Genomic DNA, 19,876 nt, shown 5'->3' with positions numbered 1-19,876 from the left:
AAATTTCAGTAATGTGTTTGCTTCATGCAAATGAAATGTGACCGTGGACCACAAAACCAGTCATTTTTTGAAATTGAGATTTATACAACATCCGAAAGCTTTCCATTGATGTATGGTTTGTTAGGATCGGACAATATTTGGCTATTTGAAAATCTGGAATCTGAGGGTGCAAAAAATTAAATATTGAGGAAATCGCCTTTAAAGTTGTCCAAATGAAGTTCTTAGCAATGCATATTACAAATCAAAAATTAAGTTTTGATATATTTATGGTAGGAAATTTACAAAATATCTTCATGGAACATGATCTTTACTTAATATCCTAATGATTTTTGGCATAAAAGAAAAATCGCCCGTACAATGTATTGTTGGCTATTGCTACACATATATCTGTGCTACTTATGATTGGTTTTGTGCTCCAGGGTCACATATATAATTATTGGATACCACATAGGGCACCCATTTATTTTAAACAAAACCAAGTTAAGAGTATTTCAAACAGCTTTTTAAATAAGCAACAACAATTAAACATTTTTGAAACATTTTATTTTAAGGTGTCAACTAAAACATAGTCATCAGATTTCTGTGTGAAAGTTATAGTTTACATTTTTTTAATTAACTAAATAAATATGATCTGCATCACAATTCATTCAGGTGGGCCTTTGACCTTTCTAGTGTTGCCGATTCATTTATCTTCACTGTTTTTTGGCCACCAGTCAGGTATAGTAGGCTGTAAAGTCACTGTCACGCCGTCAGAGGATTTGAGTTTTAGTGGCTCTTTGGCATGAGCCAAGCGTATGAGGCTCAGTCCCAGCTTGTCGATTCCTGCCCTGTGTTTCCCAGCTGGTTTGCCACCCTCAGTCTCGAGAGCGGCACCTTGGTCCAGGGTCTCAGCCGCAGCAGACATGGTAACAGGCATTAGGCGCTTTCGTATCACACCAGTGTGGTGAGTTCTGGCAGTCAGTTCCTGTCCGATGTAGCATCCCTTGCTGAAGCTAATTCCCTGCATGTAGACAAGATTAGACTCCAGCGGAAGGGCTTCACCTGGCGGAAGGTCTTTCACTCCTTCAGGCAGTCCTGTAGAAATGAGTTAAATTACAGGACTGATTACAAGAAATGATCATATCACAAAGGATACCAATTTAGTACATTTAAAAGGACAAAATGCTACTATCACCAAACAATATCCGTATACACTTTGAGGATGACTATTGCTTAATATTAACATATATATATATAAAAAAAAACATCAGGTTAATTAAACAAATTTAAGGTAAAACTTATAGATTATGAATTATGCCACTTTTTCACAGTGAAATGACTGTCAAAAAGTGGACCAATATCTAGAATTTATATTCATATTTGAACTAGTACAAGTCACAAGATTGGACACACTTGACTGAATTTATGCTTTAGTTTTATAGACAAATATAAACTGTGCCAGCATATGAATTTCTTTAATAAACTTGATTATTATTATTATATTTTTAGGTAGTGTTTAATAAGCATCTCAGATCGTTCCACTTTCTGAAGCTGGTTGAGAAAAGCCTAATCTAGACAAAAGATGGCTATGATTTTGAAGAAGCTAAAATATTAGATGCGTGTACATTTTTTGGAGCTACATAATAATAATAATGAATATGTCACTGTGTCCAAACTTCTCACTAGTAGCGTATGCATTAGGGAACATCTATATTTGAGATTTTTGACTGATCTTTTTTGTATTATTTACTTGCATGGTCCGGCAGTGTGACAAAACACTTTTAAAAGTAAAAATAAATGTTATGGTGTCATTCAATTCATTTGAGGTCATAAAGCTGCTAGAATCATTTATATAAAATAGTTTTAGATTAAAGCTACAGTCCATAAATTTTGCCACTTTGTTGCCATCTCTGTTTGAAAAACTGGAATTGCAGTTTCTTGTGGAATTATCTTGTTTGTGTGGGTTGTGCTCCGGCACGGCTTCAGCAGTGTGGATATTTACTGTACTTCGCAATCACAGATTAGCCTACGTCTTGGAATATATGACCCAAATAAGAATTTTCACCGTATATTGCCATCTGAACAAGTAAGTAACAAGTCTGCCACGTTTGTTCTGACCAACTGAGGAAAAAAGCATTACAATAAATCGTGCTACCAATGGTGAATAAATCTAAAGAGCGTTTAGCTCATATCACATCTAACCGTGCAAATTACTATTATTGTTATACTTTATTTTCAAATTATTAATGTTAACAACATCAGCATTGCGTGACTATGAGTATAGTGTGCATTAACGTGTAGATTTCAATTTCTGTAAAGTCTTAATCTAATCGTCATGCCATTCGAATTTCATATTAAGAAATTCTTTTAACCCAAAAAGCAAATTATTCTTCCGTTGAACTGGTTTTCTTTAAAATACAAATCTTGTGTAATCTCAGGCTATCTGTATTCAGAAGCGCATTTAAAACTGGAATATAATTTAATTTCATTCACATGTGTTTCATAAACACATAATCCTTTCTGGATTACAATCCGCCATCAAAATGATACATTTAATTATTCCAGCTGCTGTGAGAAGAGGCTATAAACTATCCTCCACCTGCAGGATCCTCACATGAGATATAGCCTCGTAGCCGGGACAACTTCTTTATGTTTATAGACGTGATGTAATGACGCAGTGCCATGCTCAAATTTCCCACGAAAACCTACCCGTACCACTCAAATTAGAAAACATTATTATAAGCTGACCGTTGTGAATAGGGCTAAAATAAGGCAATAGTTTTGAACACTGGCTGGTTATGTACTAGCTCAAAAATTGATTTCAGATCATTTTTAACCAAAAAAAGTTACGGACTGCAGTATAGCAAGTTACACTGCAGAACAGTGCTGTCACTGCTTAACATGTCATGTCAATTATCCATATAGCTACACTCTCTTAAGACAGAGAACTGCATGTTTAAGTCCAGAACAATGTAGACTAACAGCGATCAACATGCATCCACTTGTCGTTTAATACCGATTTCATAGCGATGTCTGTGGTATTCTTCAGTGTTGCCCTCTTGACAAGCAGAGACGATCTCATGTGGGTTATTCTGACAGCTAGTGATCATTCTCCAGCCCATGAGTTCAGTTCTTGGGTCTTGCTCCAGTACTAACACTTTATCTGCTGCAGTAACATCTGGCTTGGACTTCCCCAGTACTGCAGCTTTGTTTTGAGGTAACAGAGCCCATAGTGAGAGACTGGGACACAAGCTGAACTTTACTTTGCGACGTATCTTGTAAACTTTCAGAAGCTGCATAATGGAGTCCTTTACAGCGTCGTCACACTCCAGAAGTACACCATTAAATCCATCTGGGTTTCCTTTTAAACTGAATAACAAAAACAAGTTCCATTAATACATACATGAAAAACGTGCAAGGCTCTTAAAATCTTAGCTATTAAAATCTAATGAAAATTGATATTAAAAAAAGAGATCTTTATTGAGACATTCTGCTCAGATGAAAATGTAATACAGCCAGTCTGGGTTTCTTCACGCAGACGTTTGTGCTGTTTGCTGCAACTAAATCTGCAATAAAAACTTCTTGGTAATAAACTTTAATAAGTCTAAATATGGATCTCAACTGTTTGCGATTGTTACTTGCTGCTGAAAAAAATTTACTTGCGCAACTTCTGTGTCACAAAGTCATTGTTGTTGTTTTAATATAAAAATATAATTTGGTTTGAGTTAATATTAGATGGTTCTGCTTTTGAAAGAAGCTTCTGGTTTACATTGTTTTCAATGAAGACAGTGTTCATTATATGATCGGCTAAACATAATAAATCAGGAAACTAGATGAAGGAAATTGAATCATGCATCTGAGTTGACGTTTTCTTGATTTGTACTTATGTGAAAGTGCAATAATTCCTCAAATTACAATAATCATGATTAATGATTGTGATTATCAGTTGAACCATTATCATGCAGCCCTAAAGTAAAATGGTAAAATATTGACGCTTTTTTAAAACAATAAATTAATCTGTGCAAATTTCTCTCCTGACTCAGATGCGATGAATAGAGGACTTCTATTTCAGCCGGAACTTAAAAATGTCAATGATGAATTAAAACATTAATAGATGGACTGGAGTAATTATTGTGAGGTTTTTATCAGCTGTTTGGACTCTCATTCTGACGGCACCCATTCACTGCAGAGGATCCATTAGTGAGCATTGCTGAGCAATGCTAAATTTCTCCAGCTCTGTTCCCATGAAGAAATAAGCTCATCCACATCTTGGATGGCCTGATAATGAGTACATTTTCAGCAAGTTTTCATTTTTGGGTGAATTATTCATTGATGACACGTGCCTATATTATTTTCACTTGTGAGCCACTTTACATATCAACTCCTTATGATGTTTATGAACTGCTAAACCATGCTGGCTTTACTAGAAGAACAGAGCAGAAGAACAACTTCATATCAGTAAGTTAAATTAGTAGTCCAGGGTGGGACAGTGAGATAATGCTGAGGACACGCCCACATCTTACTTACTAACCTTATTCACAAAACTCCAGCACCTCTAAAATCACATTAATATGACATCCCGTGTCTACTTTGCAATTCAAACAAATGAAATATCAAAACAATGTAGTATATTACCTGTAAAGGACGATGTCGTACAGTGTCCTGCCTTGAACATTGAGAATATGAGCATACATCGCACGCGCTGCATCCTCTTCCAGGAGAGCCGTGTCGTTGGTTATTATTCCTTGAAGAAATGAGTTAGTGTCTTGTCCAGACACATTGATGAGAGTCCTGTGCGGTAAACTGTAACATCTAAAGTGTGCTGTATGATTGTTAGGTTGATCTTGAGAGTGTTTTCTAATCTGAGTCCTGCACACATTGTCATGTCTCGTACAACGCAAATAGCGCGCGTGAAGTCCGCCTGATCCTGTCAGGATCGCTCTGAACGCACCGCTAAACAAAATCACCCTCTGCATTGTGTTGTTATCCTCTGCGCAACTACTAAAGCTCAAAGTTCCTCGAAACGACACAAGTTTCTCTCACCTTCCATTTTCATTCCCATACTGCACTGCGCGTGCGTTTACTGGCGTCTATATTCGAAACGATACGAATCTACTATGGTGAAGGTTTACCTCATTAATATTGATAATAGAATCGCGTGCGTCCTTCCTGGCCTGTCCAATCAGTTATGTGTTTTATTAATATTTATGATACATCGCCGGTTGCCAAAGGGGTTAATATTTGAGTGTTTTCTATCGCCCTTTTAGACTTTGAAACACCGTTTTCTAAACGCTGTGCTATGCTAAAATAACATATTTGGTGACTCTGACATTAATATTCATAATAGCCTGTTGTGGGCGTGTCCTTAAAACAACGTGCAACAAACAGAAAATATCAGCGCACACATCTCAAATTGCAACTGATTTTATTGGATTATTTCGAAAAGCTAATAAAGTTTCATATTAATTTTGTCACTGTTTTTCGTCTCAGCTCCCTGTTTTGTAAGCCTTTCCAGTTCCTTATTTCTAGTAAACCTAAAACTAAACAATGGTGTGTGGGAACTAAGTGAAAAAGTGAAAATACTCAATTATGATTACGCCTGTCTCAACTTTTAATTTTTTTCTTGATCAATAGTTTTTATCCTCTCTGTGTCTGTAGGGAAATACATAGCCTACTCCTTTTTTGGGAGTGACTGGAGTATCCCCATGCAGCACAGCAAACCCTGAAGGAAACTATACAAGGACAACATGCTATTCAGTTTATTAGAGACTTATTTAGCATTTTATTATTGCTGTAAATAAGTGCATATGGCAAAAGTCAATACATAAAATATTGTAATCATACTTTCTACAGTGGTAGAGCCGTGGACTGGTATTCCTCAAAACCTCCACTTTTACAGTGTAACTTCATTTTAAACTACAAATTTGTGGATCACACTTAAAAGGATGTAATTTTGTTTAGAATTTTTAAAATCCTTTAAATCATTGCTTTGCACTTAATGTACAATTATGTATAGCCTACAATATTTAGACTCTAAATATTTTATACATAATAGTACATTAAGAGCAAAGCAAGGTGCATCAGTATAAGTGTGTAAATCCAAGACCAGACCAGACTGAAATATGATGAGTGGCTATTAACACTTTAAATCTGTATATTGACAAATATTGAATGTGTCCATTCAAACATTTGGCTGTGTTTCTATTTGTGAAACTATTGAAACTAAATTTCTGTTTTGATGGCGTAATTCTGCAGGATTGCACATCAGTGTTTACTGATTTAGCAGAAGTTTTACTGCTTATGTCATTCAGCATAGTCTATTGCGAATTTATTTAGAATGCAGTTTAGAACAAAATAAAACATTTTAACTTGCAACATTACAAAATAAAGAAAACATCAAATCAAGATGTTTAATCAAGAATAATATTTGACAAAATTACAAAAATTAGTGATGTTTGGCAGGTAACGTCTTACTCTTATCAATAATAATAAAATAGTTTTGCATATACATATTAATAATATTAATATAGCTTTAACACACCCTTTAACACGGCAGAGAACCAGCGCTTTAATGGAAGCTGTATGATGGCAGCCGACGTGTTGTGTTACTGCTCTTTTTCTTAAAAAAGTGTTTCCATAATGTATTTTTTATTTTTTTTTTGGTGAATCTTATATATCAACATAGACTTTAGTCACTAAAGATGCAGCCTTAGGCTGTAGGCTGCATTCTCAGAAATAAAGGTACAAAAGCTGTCACTGGGGCGGTGGCCCTGGACGACAAAACCAGTCTTAAGTGTCAATTTTTCGAAATGTATATTTATACATCATCTGAAAGCTGAATGAATAAGCTTTCCGTTGATGTATGGTTTGTTAGGATCAGACAATATTTGGCTGAGATACAACTATTTGAAAATCTGGAATCTGAGGGTGCAAAAAAATCACAATATTGAGAAAAACGCCTTTAAAGTTGTACAAATTAAGTTCTTAGCAATGCATATTACTAATCAGAAATTAAGTTTTGATATATTTGATATATTATTTATATTATATAAATTTACAAAATATCTTCATTGAACATGATCTTTACTTAATATCCTAATGATTTTTGGCATAAAAGAAAAATCGATAATTTTGACCCATACAGTGTATTTTTTACTTTTGCTACAAATATACCCCAGTGACTCAAGACTGGTTTTGTGCTCCAGGGTAACATATGTACCTTTAAGGTACCAAAATGGACCCTTTAGGTACAAACATGTACCTTTTGAAAAGGTACCGCCCCAGTGACAGCTTTTGTACCTTTATTTCTGAGAGTGTGTTAACAGTGCAATCGAATATGTAGTCACCACCAAAACACCAAAAGATATTTGTCACTGAACTGCATCACTGTCCAAATCACCACATGGCAGAGACATCTGCAGGACTGTAGAAATTCTTTATTACTAAATATGGGGTTTATTAGAAGACTGATCACGGGATTTTAAAATTCAAATCAATCAAATTTTCTGTATATTTTCCTGAATACATACCTATAGTTCATCAAGAAAATAGCCTATCTGGAAATAATAACTGGTAATACAGATCTAGTAGTGGTTGCTGACATGCAAGGTTTTTATTCTTCCATGATCATAGTCCTATGGGAGATGGATCTGTAGTGCTTCCTTCAGGTTTTGTTATGATTGATGTACCTATGTTCACACATATGATATCCATTTGCTTAATATCCACATTCAAGTTTTACATTTATGCATTTAGCAGATGCTTTTATCCAAAAGCAACTTACAAAAGAGAAAGAATAAAGTAGTTTGTAAAAGAGCCAACACTATTTGTAATACACAATGGCAGGTTTATTAGATAGATTTGGGTAACACTTTATTTTAAGGTGTCCATAATACAGAGTAATTACGTAGTTAAGTACTTAGTTGTAGCCGTTGTACTTACATGAAACAAAATGTACTTACCATGTAACTAAGTTATGGAACAGCCTGTAATTACAGTTTGTAATTATGTAGATGTAATAGGCAGCTACTGTTACACATATGTAACAGACCGAGTCTGTTACACAGCTACTTATGTAACCAAAAGATTGTTACATATGTGTTGCAGACTTTATACAACATAATTATAAATGTAAGTACACAGACATAAGCTACTTAAAATAAAGTGTATCAAGATTGTACTTAAGTGTACTTCATGTGTATCTATACTGTACACCTTATCCAGCTGCACCTTAGTTTGATTTAACCCACCAGTACACAGCTAAAATACATGTAATACATTTCTAATTACATTACAATTACAGAATATTACACAGGCATAAGCTACTTAAAATAAAGTGTATCAAGATTGTACTTAAGTCTACAAGTAGCTGTGTAACAGACTCGGTCTGATACATATGTGTAACAGTAGCTGCCTATTACATCTACATAATTACACACTGTAATTACAGGCTGTTCCATAACTTAGTTACATGGTAAGTACAACAAGTACAACGGCTACAACTAAGTACTTAATTAGGTAATTACTCTGTATTATTACACCATAAAATAAAGTGTTACCCAGATTTGTTATCCATGTGCTTATCCGTACATACTGTATCCGGGCACAAAGTAAAAAAAATACAAATTGAGCTCAGCTCTGACATGCCAAGTGATCCAGTTCTTGGTCAGCTATCACACCTTATGGATCTCTTTTGTGCATTTTTGGATTGCCATTCACACACTTGAACTGTAATAATGTATAATTGTAATAATGCACATTTCTGAAATAATGTTTCCGTGAAACTGGGGGGGGGAATAGATATTTTGACCAGATTAAAAAAAAAAAAAAACTCAAATGTTGAAAAATCTTGTTAAATGAATCCTACATTTATTATTATTCTTAATCATCATAAAACATTATCAGTAAAATTGTAATTGGTAAAGGCACAGTTTGGAATAGTGATTCTAAAAGAAAACATTTTACAGAGCTTTGAAATCTTACTTCTCAAAAGTCCTATCCAAGAATGCTTACAAAATAATACTCACTTTTTTGTAAGAATCAAGTCACCAAAACATAGTTATATCTACTCATAGTTGTTACACCAGATAGCTCAGAGGTAAATTGTGTGCATAATGGTCTTGGAAACAATGGAAAATAAGTTAAATCACAAGAAATGCTGGTTAAGTCACCATTATGGCGTTCACAGAATGAGGTGTGCAGTGATTGAGACGTTCTTACCTGACCAACTTCATGCAGATATTCAGGCTTATGTATTTTTATTTGATGCATAACTTAATCAATACCACCCACTTTGACAAGGAACAAGAACATGGCAAATAATTTGAACTGTTCATGAATTTTAATTTAAATAAAAATTATTTTCAGTGAATAATGATCTTAATTCACAGAGCTGTCTTATGGCTTTAGAAGACTTAGAATATAACACACAAGTCATATGAATCACTTTTTGAAGCTTGAAAGCCTCAGTCCTCATTTACCGTAATCAAATTTTGTTCCATAGAAGAAAGAAAATTGAGGGTTAATAATTAATGACAAGGTTTAAATTTTGGGATGAACTGCTCCTTTAAAATACCTTCATAAGACAATGGTACAATTTATCATTGCAGGCTCAATCCATCATTTTAGTGCCACATAATATAAATGCAAATAGAATTTATAAATGCACATTAATATTATATGCATATCCATGTTTTTCGATAAAGAAGAAACCAAGAAAATCAGCACAATCTTTTTTTTTAAATACTAATTAAAGGCATCCCCACCCAAAAATGCTCTCATCATTTCCTCATGCCGTCCTAGATGTACATGACTTTCTTTCTTCTGTGGAACACAAACAGAGATTTTTAGAGAAATAATTCATCTCTGTAAGTCTATATAATGCAAGTAGATGGGTCTCTCAAAGTCGACACGTCGTAAAAAAAAAAAAAAAAAAAGCAAAATGAACACGGTGGTAACCCATATGATCCCCAGTAGATGAACCAATGTCTTCAAGAGTAAACCTATGAACTATAAACCATAGCTTCTAGTTGCTTCTAACTCTCAAATGCAGGTTCATAAGTTCACACTTGATGTGTGACGTATGTGTGCTGTGAAACTTGCACAAGAAGTGACACAGAAGCACAGAGGACATCACTTCTCATGCAATTTTCATAACGTGCTTACAACATGCTTCACAACAGGGTCATGAATCGAGAAATCACATTTCTCTTTTGATGTCTAATAGGTCCTTGCACTATAAAAACATCCTGCAAGTTTTGTTAGTCCAAAAAAAAAAAAAAACCCAGTTTTTATTGAAACGAAGCTGCCAAAAACAGGTTAGTTTTCTAATTCCTGATTTTTATTACATAATAGAGATGAATACATCAACACAAGGCTGCCTGCACAGACACTACTCCAGGGTTCTTCAAATCCAGTCCTGGAGGGGCCGCTGCTCGGCCGAGTTTAGCTCAAACCCTGATCAAACTCACCACCTGTGATCTTTTACAAGAAGTGACACAGAAGCACAGAGGACTGTCATTTCTCACGTAGTTTTCACTACTTGCTTACATCAAGCTTAACAACATGCTGATGTTAACAGCAGGCTGACAGTTAGAAAGCAATGGTTTTGTAGTCTAAAATATTAGTATTTTTCTATCATTCTGCTTCAGGAGACATTGATTCATCAATTTGGGTGGTGTGGATTTACATTGTTATGTTTTACATGGTTTTAAAAGCGTCAGCTTTGGGAGACCCATCCACTTGCATTATATGGACTCACAAAGAGATATATTTTCTCTAAAATCTCTGTTCGTGTTCCGCAGAAGAAAGAAAGTCATATGTATATCTGGGATGGCATGAAAGTGAGTAAATGATGAGAAGTATCCCTGTACATTTGAATGCTCCGTCCTAAAACCTTGTGAGCTGCCTCACTTTCTACTATCTTTTAAGCATCCTATTTAAAGTGAAACCATTTTACATCGGTAGCAACAATATTAAATGTCACTGATCAGCACAAATAACTCACAACTGAATTTGGCAAGATGTGATGTTGTGATGAAGTGAACAATACATATAGCACATTCACTTGTGTGAAAGTGCATTTTTAATCAAAAATTTTGATTAATACATTTTTTATAATATATACAGAAAGTATATTTATAGTAGGGTTGCTCTTGCTTTCATCCACCATCTTTGATAACATTCTGGGATTGCTTTATCCATAAGGTGTACAATACCTGTGAGGCCTCAGAATCTGGCCAAAATAAGGAATTTTATAATGCAGCATAATCTTTCTGCTTACTGACAGGAACAGCCTTAATCGCCAGTATGAGTATACTTTAAAACTTAGGGAGAGGTGGGCAGCTCACTTTAGTTTGGAACAGAGCCACAGACTAATAATAATAGGAGAACATTAAGAACAGAACTTATAGGTCTCACGAGACTATCTGAATGGAGTAGATACATAGGGGTTGTTCTTATATAGTCAAATTAAATCAATGATCCATTAAAGACTAAATTGCCGGACAGACCTCCGATATGGTCAATACACTTGCATGCATTGGAATTTAGAGAAAAGTCACACTTAATATATGTAACATATGTACAGAAGCACATAAAGAATTATTCTGAGGAAGGGAGAACACAGTAAAGCATTGTAAAGAGTTTCAGAAATGAACACTACCCATCTACAATATATTTATTTTTCAGTTTTGTTTAATGTTCAACAGAACTTGTGTACATAATGTTCAGTCATGCCCTCACAAACGAAACAATATGTTTTGGAGGATAATGGTTCATGACTAGTCAGATGAGAGTTAAATCCACACAGAAGTCTTTCCATTTTTTGCTATTGTCCCTGCCCTCTCAGTGCTGGCTTTAGGTCTTGCGCCCTGTTTCTCCTGAGCTGTATTGACCCGGTTCTGCTCTGTCATTGTGCCACCAGACACAGGGCTGCTAGCTCTGGAGAGCTGAGCGTTTTTTGTGTTATACGTCTGAAACGCCATGTCAAGTTGTTCCTGAGCTACTCGTAAATGGTGGTGCAGCGTAGCCAGGTCAGAGGGAATATTCTCATCAGGACTTGTGCAATGCTGTTCAGGCAGCACTCTGGGCATGTTCTGGTCCTGTAGGATGATGCTGTTGGGAATGCGACCCGGTTTGTCAGATTTAACCACCAGGTTGTACCCTGGCGGAGAACTAGAAATGTTCCTGGAGTAAGGGTAGCCATATGGAGGTTGTTGACCATGGCTTCGACGTTTACGAAGAGTGTCACGGAAGGCACCAATCCCCAAGTGGAACATCTCACAAACATTGAGCAGCAGACAAAGACAGCTCACCACATACATGATGAGTAAAAAGATGGTCTTCTCGGTGGGTCGTGAGACGAAGCAGTCTACTCTGTGTGGGCATGGGATCTTGTTGCAGACATACGAAGGGTTAACACGGAAGCCATAAAGGAGATATTGACCCGTGAGGAACCCCACCTCAAAGATTGCACGGGATAAAAGCTGAAGCACATACATCCTCATTAAGCCTTCTTGCATGATCCTACGGCGGCCATCATGCTTCCTGGATCTTGGCTTTTGCCCTTGTCTGTCTCTGGTTTGACCTCCTGCTCATCCAGAGTGTCTTCATAGATCATTGGCTCTGCATCATCTTCCTCCAAGACCTCCTCTAGGTGGTGTCCATTTCTCCACTGACTGTGGCGATTCCTCTTTTGATAAATCTGGTTCTTGCACTGCTCCTCCTCTGAGGTACGGGCGATCTTATGGATGGCGTAACCCAGATACATGACGGAGGGGGTGGATATCATGATGATCTGGAACACCCAGAACCGGACGTGTGACAGCGGCGCGAAGGAATCGTAGCATACGTTGTCACAGCCGGGCTGCTTAGTGTTGCAGGTGAACTTTGTCTGCTCATCGGAGTAGATTGACTCACCTCCCACTGCGGTCAGAACGATCCGGAAAATAATTAACACAGTCAGCCAAACTTTCCCCACAAACGTGGAGTGGTTGTGGATTTCCTCCAATAGTCGAGTGAGAAAGCTCCAACTCATGTTGGTGACAGAGACTCTTTACTTATGTTCTGCAAATAAGGGAAAATGAGAAATGTAAGCCGAATAAAAAAAAAATCTACATGCATCCATATAAAAGATACTGGGAAACATTTGACACATTTTTGACACAAAACACTTGATTGCCATGACCTGAATTATGCAGCTTCATTAACAAGGCAACATTCTGATAAAATACATGTCAGTGATGTTTGCAGGGCGCAAGATTTAGATGTCAATAACAAAAACTCAAATATAGGGATCACCAAACCCAGTCCTGGAGGGCCGGTGTCCTGGAGAGTTTAGCTATAACCCTAATCAAACACACTTGAACCAGCTAATCAAGGTCTTACTATGTATAGAGGGTATGCATTGACGCCACTTTCCCGCCAGAACACGCCCCCTCAGCCAGACTGTGTGGCAAAAGATAATCGACGATAACCAGGTTAAACTTAAGGTTGTTGGACTCGATATAGAGTGCCTTATACTTACCAAATATCCAGTGGTCCATGGATATTGATGTTCCAAACAGGCACTATAAACCCTGACAGCTCATATCAACTTGTCAGCTTTCAGAGTAAGTAGAACATAGTGATGATCGATGTTTTTTAAAGGGTCATGAATTGAGAAATCACATTTTCTCTGATCTTTTGAAATAATGGAGATCGTTGTGCTATAAAACCATACTGCAATTTTCATTAGTCCAAAAACATTCATTATTCCAAAAACTTTTTCTATCTTCTGTTTAACACAAAAGAAGACATTTGGAAGAAAGTGTGTAACTAAACACTTGCTGGTAGCCATTCATTTCCATAGTATTTTTTCCATATACTATGGAAGTCAATGGCTACCATCAACTGTTTGATGACCCACATTCTTCAAAATATCTTCTTCTGTGTTCAACAAGAAACTCATATTGGAACAAGTGGAGTAAATAATGACATAATTTTAAATAAAGGCCCATCTCTTTAACCTAGCATACACATAACACATAATCACATTTGCTTATGTAAAACTTTTGGATTTTGGTTAGCTTATCCTGTGATATTGGATTCCTTTGTTGTGCAAATAAAGACTGCTAACAAATAGATCCTTGCCTCTTTTCTGGATCAACCTGTGACTAGCGTAACTGAAAGAACACCTCTACTTTCCTTTAAAAGCTGATTGATGTCTTATGTGTTAATGGGCTGTGCTTGTACATGCAAAATCCTTAAAATAGCCTATTGTAAGTGAAATACAATAAGAGGTACAATATTTTTTGTAATAATCAAATATACTCTGCAAAGGACCACTGTGAATAATGCACAGTGCATTCCAGCAGTACAAACACCTTATAGTCATTATCAATGCACTTCTCAGAGCTCTGTTTATTCCTGAGAACTCTTCTTGGATTATTTGCCAATAGTTTTCTATGGATGAATTTTCTATGGTGTTTTGAGTGATTTTTCTGCAGGTAAGGTAACAGGATGTGCAGTTCTTTGATATTATCTGTCACGCAATGAAGCAGCATTCGCTCTCACTACATACAAATCAAGTCATTTCCGAACTCCGGTTTATTTCAGGTCACAGTTGAATTGTTCCTAAACAAGACCCTAAGGACAAAACTCGGCCACAAAATTTCAGTCAGAGCTCAGCCCATGGGTCTGTCTGAAAAAGATTATTCAGAACATGATCCAACACAGAACTGAGTCTTTAGCTCTTTTAAAAACAAAGTGATATCATAGTAAACATTACACAATCATATTAAATAAAAATATATATATATTGATTCAAGACTTTTAATAGTAGACATTCTTTCTACTATTTGAAAAATTCTTTACAACACGTGTATTAAACATTTAATTAATAAAAAGATCTATTTTTGACAGAAAACTGTCAGTTATTTGTTAAAACACATGCATATTCTGAACATTAAATGCATTAACATGCACTAAAACTTTGGGTGGTGCTGCATTATTTATTTACTTACTTATTTTGGAAGGTAGTAGAGGTTTATAATAGTTTATACTATTACATATACTATTATACTATTCAATTCTATAATTGAAGAGTTCAGATGCAAAAGCCTCTAAATGCCATCTGAAATTTTCTTCTAAAATGATCATTTTTCTCGGGCTCCTATATTTATGTTCAGTTATTTAATTTTAATGGCAAAGAAAATAACCTATTCGTTGCCATTAAAGTGAAATTACTGAACCTCCACACTGCAAAAATAAATAGTTGAGAAACGTTAAAAAAATAAAAATAACTTGATGCAATAAGACTTTTGAGTTCTCTCAACAATAGTTTTTAGTTCTTCTCAGTAAAAACACTTTGTTTAGCCAACGTAAATTTGTTTGTTCATGCAATGCTGATTGTCTTATTTTGCTAATAGAACAATTTTTGTCACAGCAACTGAAACAACAATTACTGTTGTTGAGATAATTAATTTTTTTCTGTTTCCTGGACAAAAAAAAAAAAATGTGTAAAATGTCACCACATTATCAATTGTGGTGATGTCAAACTTTAATAGATAACATTGTCTTTATTTATAAAACAACTTACAAGACTAAAATGAGACGCACAAACCTCAAGAATGGTGGCAATCAACAAATGTTAAAACGATGATCTCTTTTCATCACAGTACAACAAATAACTAACAATAATGACAAAACAACGACAAAAAAAGTTTAAATGAAGTCAGCAAACAGCAAAACAATAATCCTATAACAGTAACTGCATGATTTATTCATGCTGCAATGCATCCTGGGAACTCACAAAGCCTTAACATTTCAACAATATTAAATTCTTTGTTCAGGCAACTGTGTTTGACTAGTTGGGACAACATTTGGGGTAATTTTGTTGGTCTGGCAAGGGTTTTTATGTAGTTTAAAAAAAATAGCATTTTTCTGTATTTGAGACTCAAAAGGTTTCGTAAACTGGAAAACATGCAGTTGAATTTTTTACAGTTCACATGAGAGCCTGAAAAATGCTCATTTTAGAAGAAAATTTCAGATGGCACTTATAAACTCTTCATTTATAATGTTTTTTTTTTTTTTTTAAGGAATTATTTACTATTTTATTTAAATTTAATTAATATATTCTCCTAACCAACCCTTAACCCAAAACATAACCAGAATCCCTCTTGAAGTTTTTAACCTAATTTGTTTTATATTCTGGTTATTCCCTATATTCTGGTATTACATTCAGTTTTCTTGTTTCTAGTTTTTCAACACTGAAGTAAGCTACATCCTGTTTTCTGCAAAACTTCTTTTTTTTATTATGTCTGGTGTGGTGCTTCTTGTCTGGTGCGCAACCAGCTTAATAAAGTGCAGTAAGCAGTAAAACTGTTTGTACGACTGTTAGATTTTAGCAGAAACACTCTGTGCCCTTTTGCCCAGAAGATGCGCTGATGTGTGCTGAGCTTGCATATGTCCTAAACTTTGGCCTTGATTGCTAAAGAGACATTGTTCCATATTTAGATGATTTGGATGTCTGTGTCTGATAAGATCTTGTGATCGTCCAATGGTGTAACTTCTCGTTTCGTATATATACTCCCCGATGACTTAATAAATGCTGAGCTTTGGTTAAACGGGACACTTGAGTCTTGTCTTTAATCACTGCCTCCCGGGTACCCGAAAGGTTTCTCTTCTCTGTGCATCCGAGCAAAACCTGACTGCCGATCTTGGTATTTGTTAAGAGTTAGATTCTAACAACGACAAACTAGTGTGTTTATAATTATGATAATAAATTCAAACAATGATAACAAATTCCAGTTTGCAACATCAAGCAGCATAGTGAACTGTTTTTGTACTGCCAAAATAACTGGAAGAGGCTGACAGCAAAAGTCCTAAATCCTTGATCACTTGGAATCTACTATGGAGCTGATTTATTATTTACCCTTTTTTTTTTTTTCCTGTTGCTTGGGCGGTTGGAGAAAATATTGCACAAACAAATTAAATACCAATACAATAATATATGACTGTGTAACAAACAATCAGCTTAAGGTAGCAACAAGCATTATGCAGCTTCATCTCAAAATAACTCGTATATCATAGAGTTGCGTGGGGTGGGGATAACTTGACACAATCTGCACCGTGACGTCACAGTCATGCTGCATTATGATATATAGAGATGTCTGACATAGACTCACTCCCTCTATAAAAATCAAGGGGTCAAAAAAGATCCAGTTCATAGAAATCTCAAATTGATTCCTATCAAATGTCAACCCCCAAGGGGCGGAGCTTAGCAAACGGTCAATTAAAACATAGATTTTCGTGTTTGTAAATGTTTGCAAAAAAATTTTTTTTAAATAAAAACGTTTTTTTCCCTGGAGTATATGAACTGGCCCCTGTTCGTGTTTTCAACATGCCATTCCCTAATGTGGGATTTGCCTTCTCCCATACCATCTGAACCGGCAGGAATGGCTGCCACAGGCTCACATTGTGTATCTTAGAGGAAAGCAAGGATAACTGGACACAGATGGTACTCACTATTCGTGGAACCTCATTGCCTGAGACACCTCAGGGAAAATAGGTGTTTGGTTGAGTGCATCCTTTCAAAGGAACGTGTAAAAAAGTGTGCAATCTTTAAATGCAGTTGCTAAAACCTCAGCAGTGATTTGAGTCTGAAATGAAATAAATCATTCTGCTCAGTGTAACTGGCAATATGTTTTCCGTTATCAGGTTGTGCACATGCATGGGGTAAAGAGTCCAGTCATAGAACAACATGTGGAGCTTGTCATTTATCCAGGTCAGTTAAGGTAGGGTCATGTCGAGTTCAGTTATGGTCATGCAGTTCTATTAGTCACTTTTTTGCCACTCAAATCATTATCAGTCAATGAGAAATAAGTCCCATTGTTACAACTGCATATTATTTTACATTCAACATCGTTCATCGCCTGATTACTTCAGTCTCATTCATGGAATCAAATGTAGAATTACAAAGACTTTCGAATACAGGCCCAAAAAGTTGTCTGGTGGATGTCACTTAAACACTTTGTGAATAAGCCCTGAATGTGTGTGTGTGTGTAATAACTGCCTATAACAAAAGCTCAGAGTAAACATGCAGATCATAAATCTAAATATATGTCAAAGGATGACGAAAGAGGTAGTCAAATAAAAGCAAACAGTTTATATTGTTGTTATAGCTAATTATTTCCCCCTTCTCTTTTCCAGAAGTTAATAACACAGATGAGATTTGAAAAAGAGATAAGATGATTCTGTTGTAAATGTTTACATATTTCTTAGCACACAGGGGCTAAATCTTCAGCTACAGTACTTCTGTGTGCATCTGTTATCTGTTCTGTCCATAAAACTGCAAAACACAGACAAAATTGAAGAAAATCTTCAACGGAAAATTACACAATGTGCAACTGTACACAAATACTGTCACAGACAATTTAGTAAGGTAAAACGTGCACCAACTGTGTTTGAATTAAGCAAGTCAAAATGTCTTACAAATATACCCTTAATTAATGAACGGAATCTGATGGCAGTAGATTTGTTAATTTGAGCAAACCTTATACTCAATCAGCAGTTTGCAAGAAATTATATTAATTATTACAATAATTATAATACAGAGAATGTGTATAAAAACAAATAAAAGGGGCATGCATTTTGTGATAAAAACAACATTTATTTCACAAAATGTTGGTTATCTACATTTTTATGTTATGGTCTGTAGTTATGATATTATACTGTACAGTACATTTCACACATTTGTTCATATACCTTCAAATATGACTTGCAAGTCTTGTAATTAAGTCACTTAAAACACATACATAATATTCTGCATGAACAACTGCAAAACGTAAACGCCAAATGTATCAAAGTCTGAGAACAAGTAGTTTATTTTACTGTAAACCTGGAAATAAGCTAACAATTAGAAAGTGTATCTTGAAAAATGAATCTGCTGTAGGCTGTCAATATGAAGGAATCTGTATTGATTTTTTTACAGGTGTTTTACCTGTATTTTGAACCTTGCATTGCATTGTGTTTTTGAGTTATATTAATAGTTAAATTACCAGTAGCCTATACATTTTTTTTTTTATGTTTTATTTTTATTTATTTTTGACAAAGAAATTCCAAATAGCTACTAAGAGCTACTGTGCCTATTATTACAAAATAAATACGTCCTAATGATTTTTAGATCGGTGATATCTTTCGTCTCTCATACTATGAGAAAACTACGGACCTTGGGAAGTTGCGCCGAGGAAACACCTCCAGAAGACGTGCGCTCCATCCGGTCATAACTTTCCGCCAAACTACGGCGACCCCTCAGCTTTCCATCTCAGGTGCGTTCAGTGAAGCGGCCGCCGGTCCACAGTCAAAGGGAATCGCGATCCATCATCATCTAACAGCCGCAGAGAACGCGCCGCATCCCGTGAGCCCATTGTAGACCGTCAGTCTCATTGACGCCTCACACTCATCTCTGACTCTGGCTTGTTTTGCACCCACCGTCGGGAGAGGAAGTATAAAGAGAAAGAAAAAAACTGCGAGAGAAAGAGTTCCTCAGGCTAATGGCCCTGAATCAAGGGTTTAAACTCCTAGACTGACCGCTGGTGTGTTCCAGCACAATTGCCATGATGCCCTCACGTGCTGTAATCATAACAAAACCACTTGAATATGCTGCAAGGGGTAGGTTTACTTGTAGAAAAGATAAAATGTGTTTATAAAAGTGTGACTGGCTCAGTGTTCTACATGGAGGTTCATTTACACACAAGTGTTGTTTAATTTACAGAGGAACAAAACCTAAACATATTGAACACAAACCGCTTAACTATCTATTTTCAGCCAGATTTACAAAATAGAAAGCATTTATGTGACATTTTATGCCCTCTTGTATGTCATAATATTTAGATGTTCTGCCCAGGCGAGGATGGAA

At 35.8% G+C, this 19,876-nt stretch overlaps 2 protein-coding genes across 2 annotated transcripts; both read right to left on the bottom strand.

The window, feature by feature from the left end:
- Positions 1–521: 521 nt before the first annotated feature.
- On the bottom strand, positions 522–5,097 carry iba57 (iron-sulfur cluster assembly factor IBA57). The gene is made up of 3 exons (XM_058751473.1): positions 4,615–5,097; positions 2,996–3,348; positions 522–1,074 (listed from the first exon to the last, which is right to left on the bottom strand). The coding sequence occupies exons 1-3, from the start codon at positions 4,953–4,955 to the stop codon at positions 683–685; spliced, it is 1,086 nt and encodes a 361-aa protein (XP_058607456.1). The 5' UTR covers positions 4,956–5,097; the 3' UTR covers positions 522–682.
- A 6,503-nt stretch (positions 5,098–11,600) lies between these two features.
- Positions 11,601–19,506, bottom strand: gjc2 (gap junction protein gamma 2). Its single transcript, XM_058765370.1, is given in 3 exon segments — positions 11,601–12,526; positions 12,529–13,044; positions 19,187–19,506. Coding segments are annotated over 2 exon segments (1,239 nt in total). The 5' UTR covers positions 13,016–13,044; positions 19,187–19,506; the 3' UTR covers positions 11,601–11,774.
- Positions 19,507–19,876: the final 370 nt, after the last annotated feature.

This window comes from Onychostoma macrolepis, chromosome 02 (genome assembly GCF_012432095.1).
Source record: "Onychostoma macrolepis isolate SWU-2019 chromosome 02, ASM1243209v1, whole genome shotgun sequence".
NCBI classification, from domain to species: Eukaryota; Metazoa; Chordata; class Actinopteri; order Cypriniformes; family Cyprinidae; genus Onychostoma; species Onychostoma macrolepis.
The sequence above is the reverse complement of the archived record's forward strand: the minus strand, read 5'-3'. Positions and strand labels throughout refer to the sequence as shown.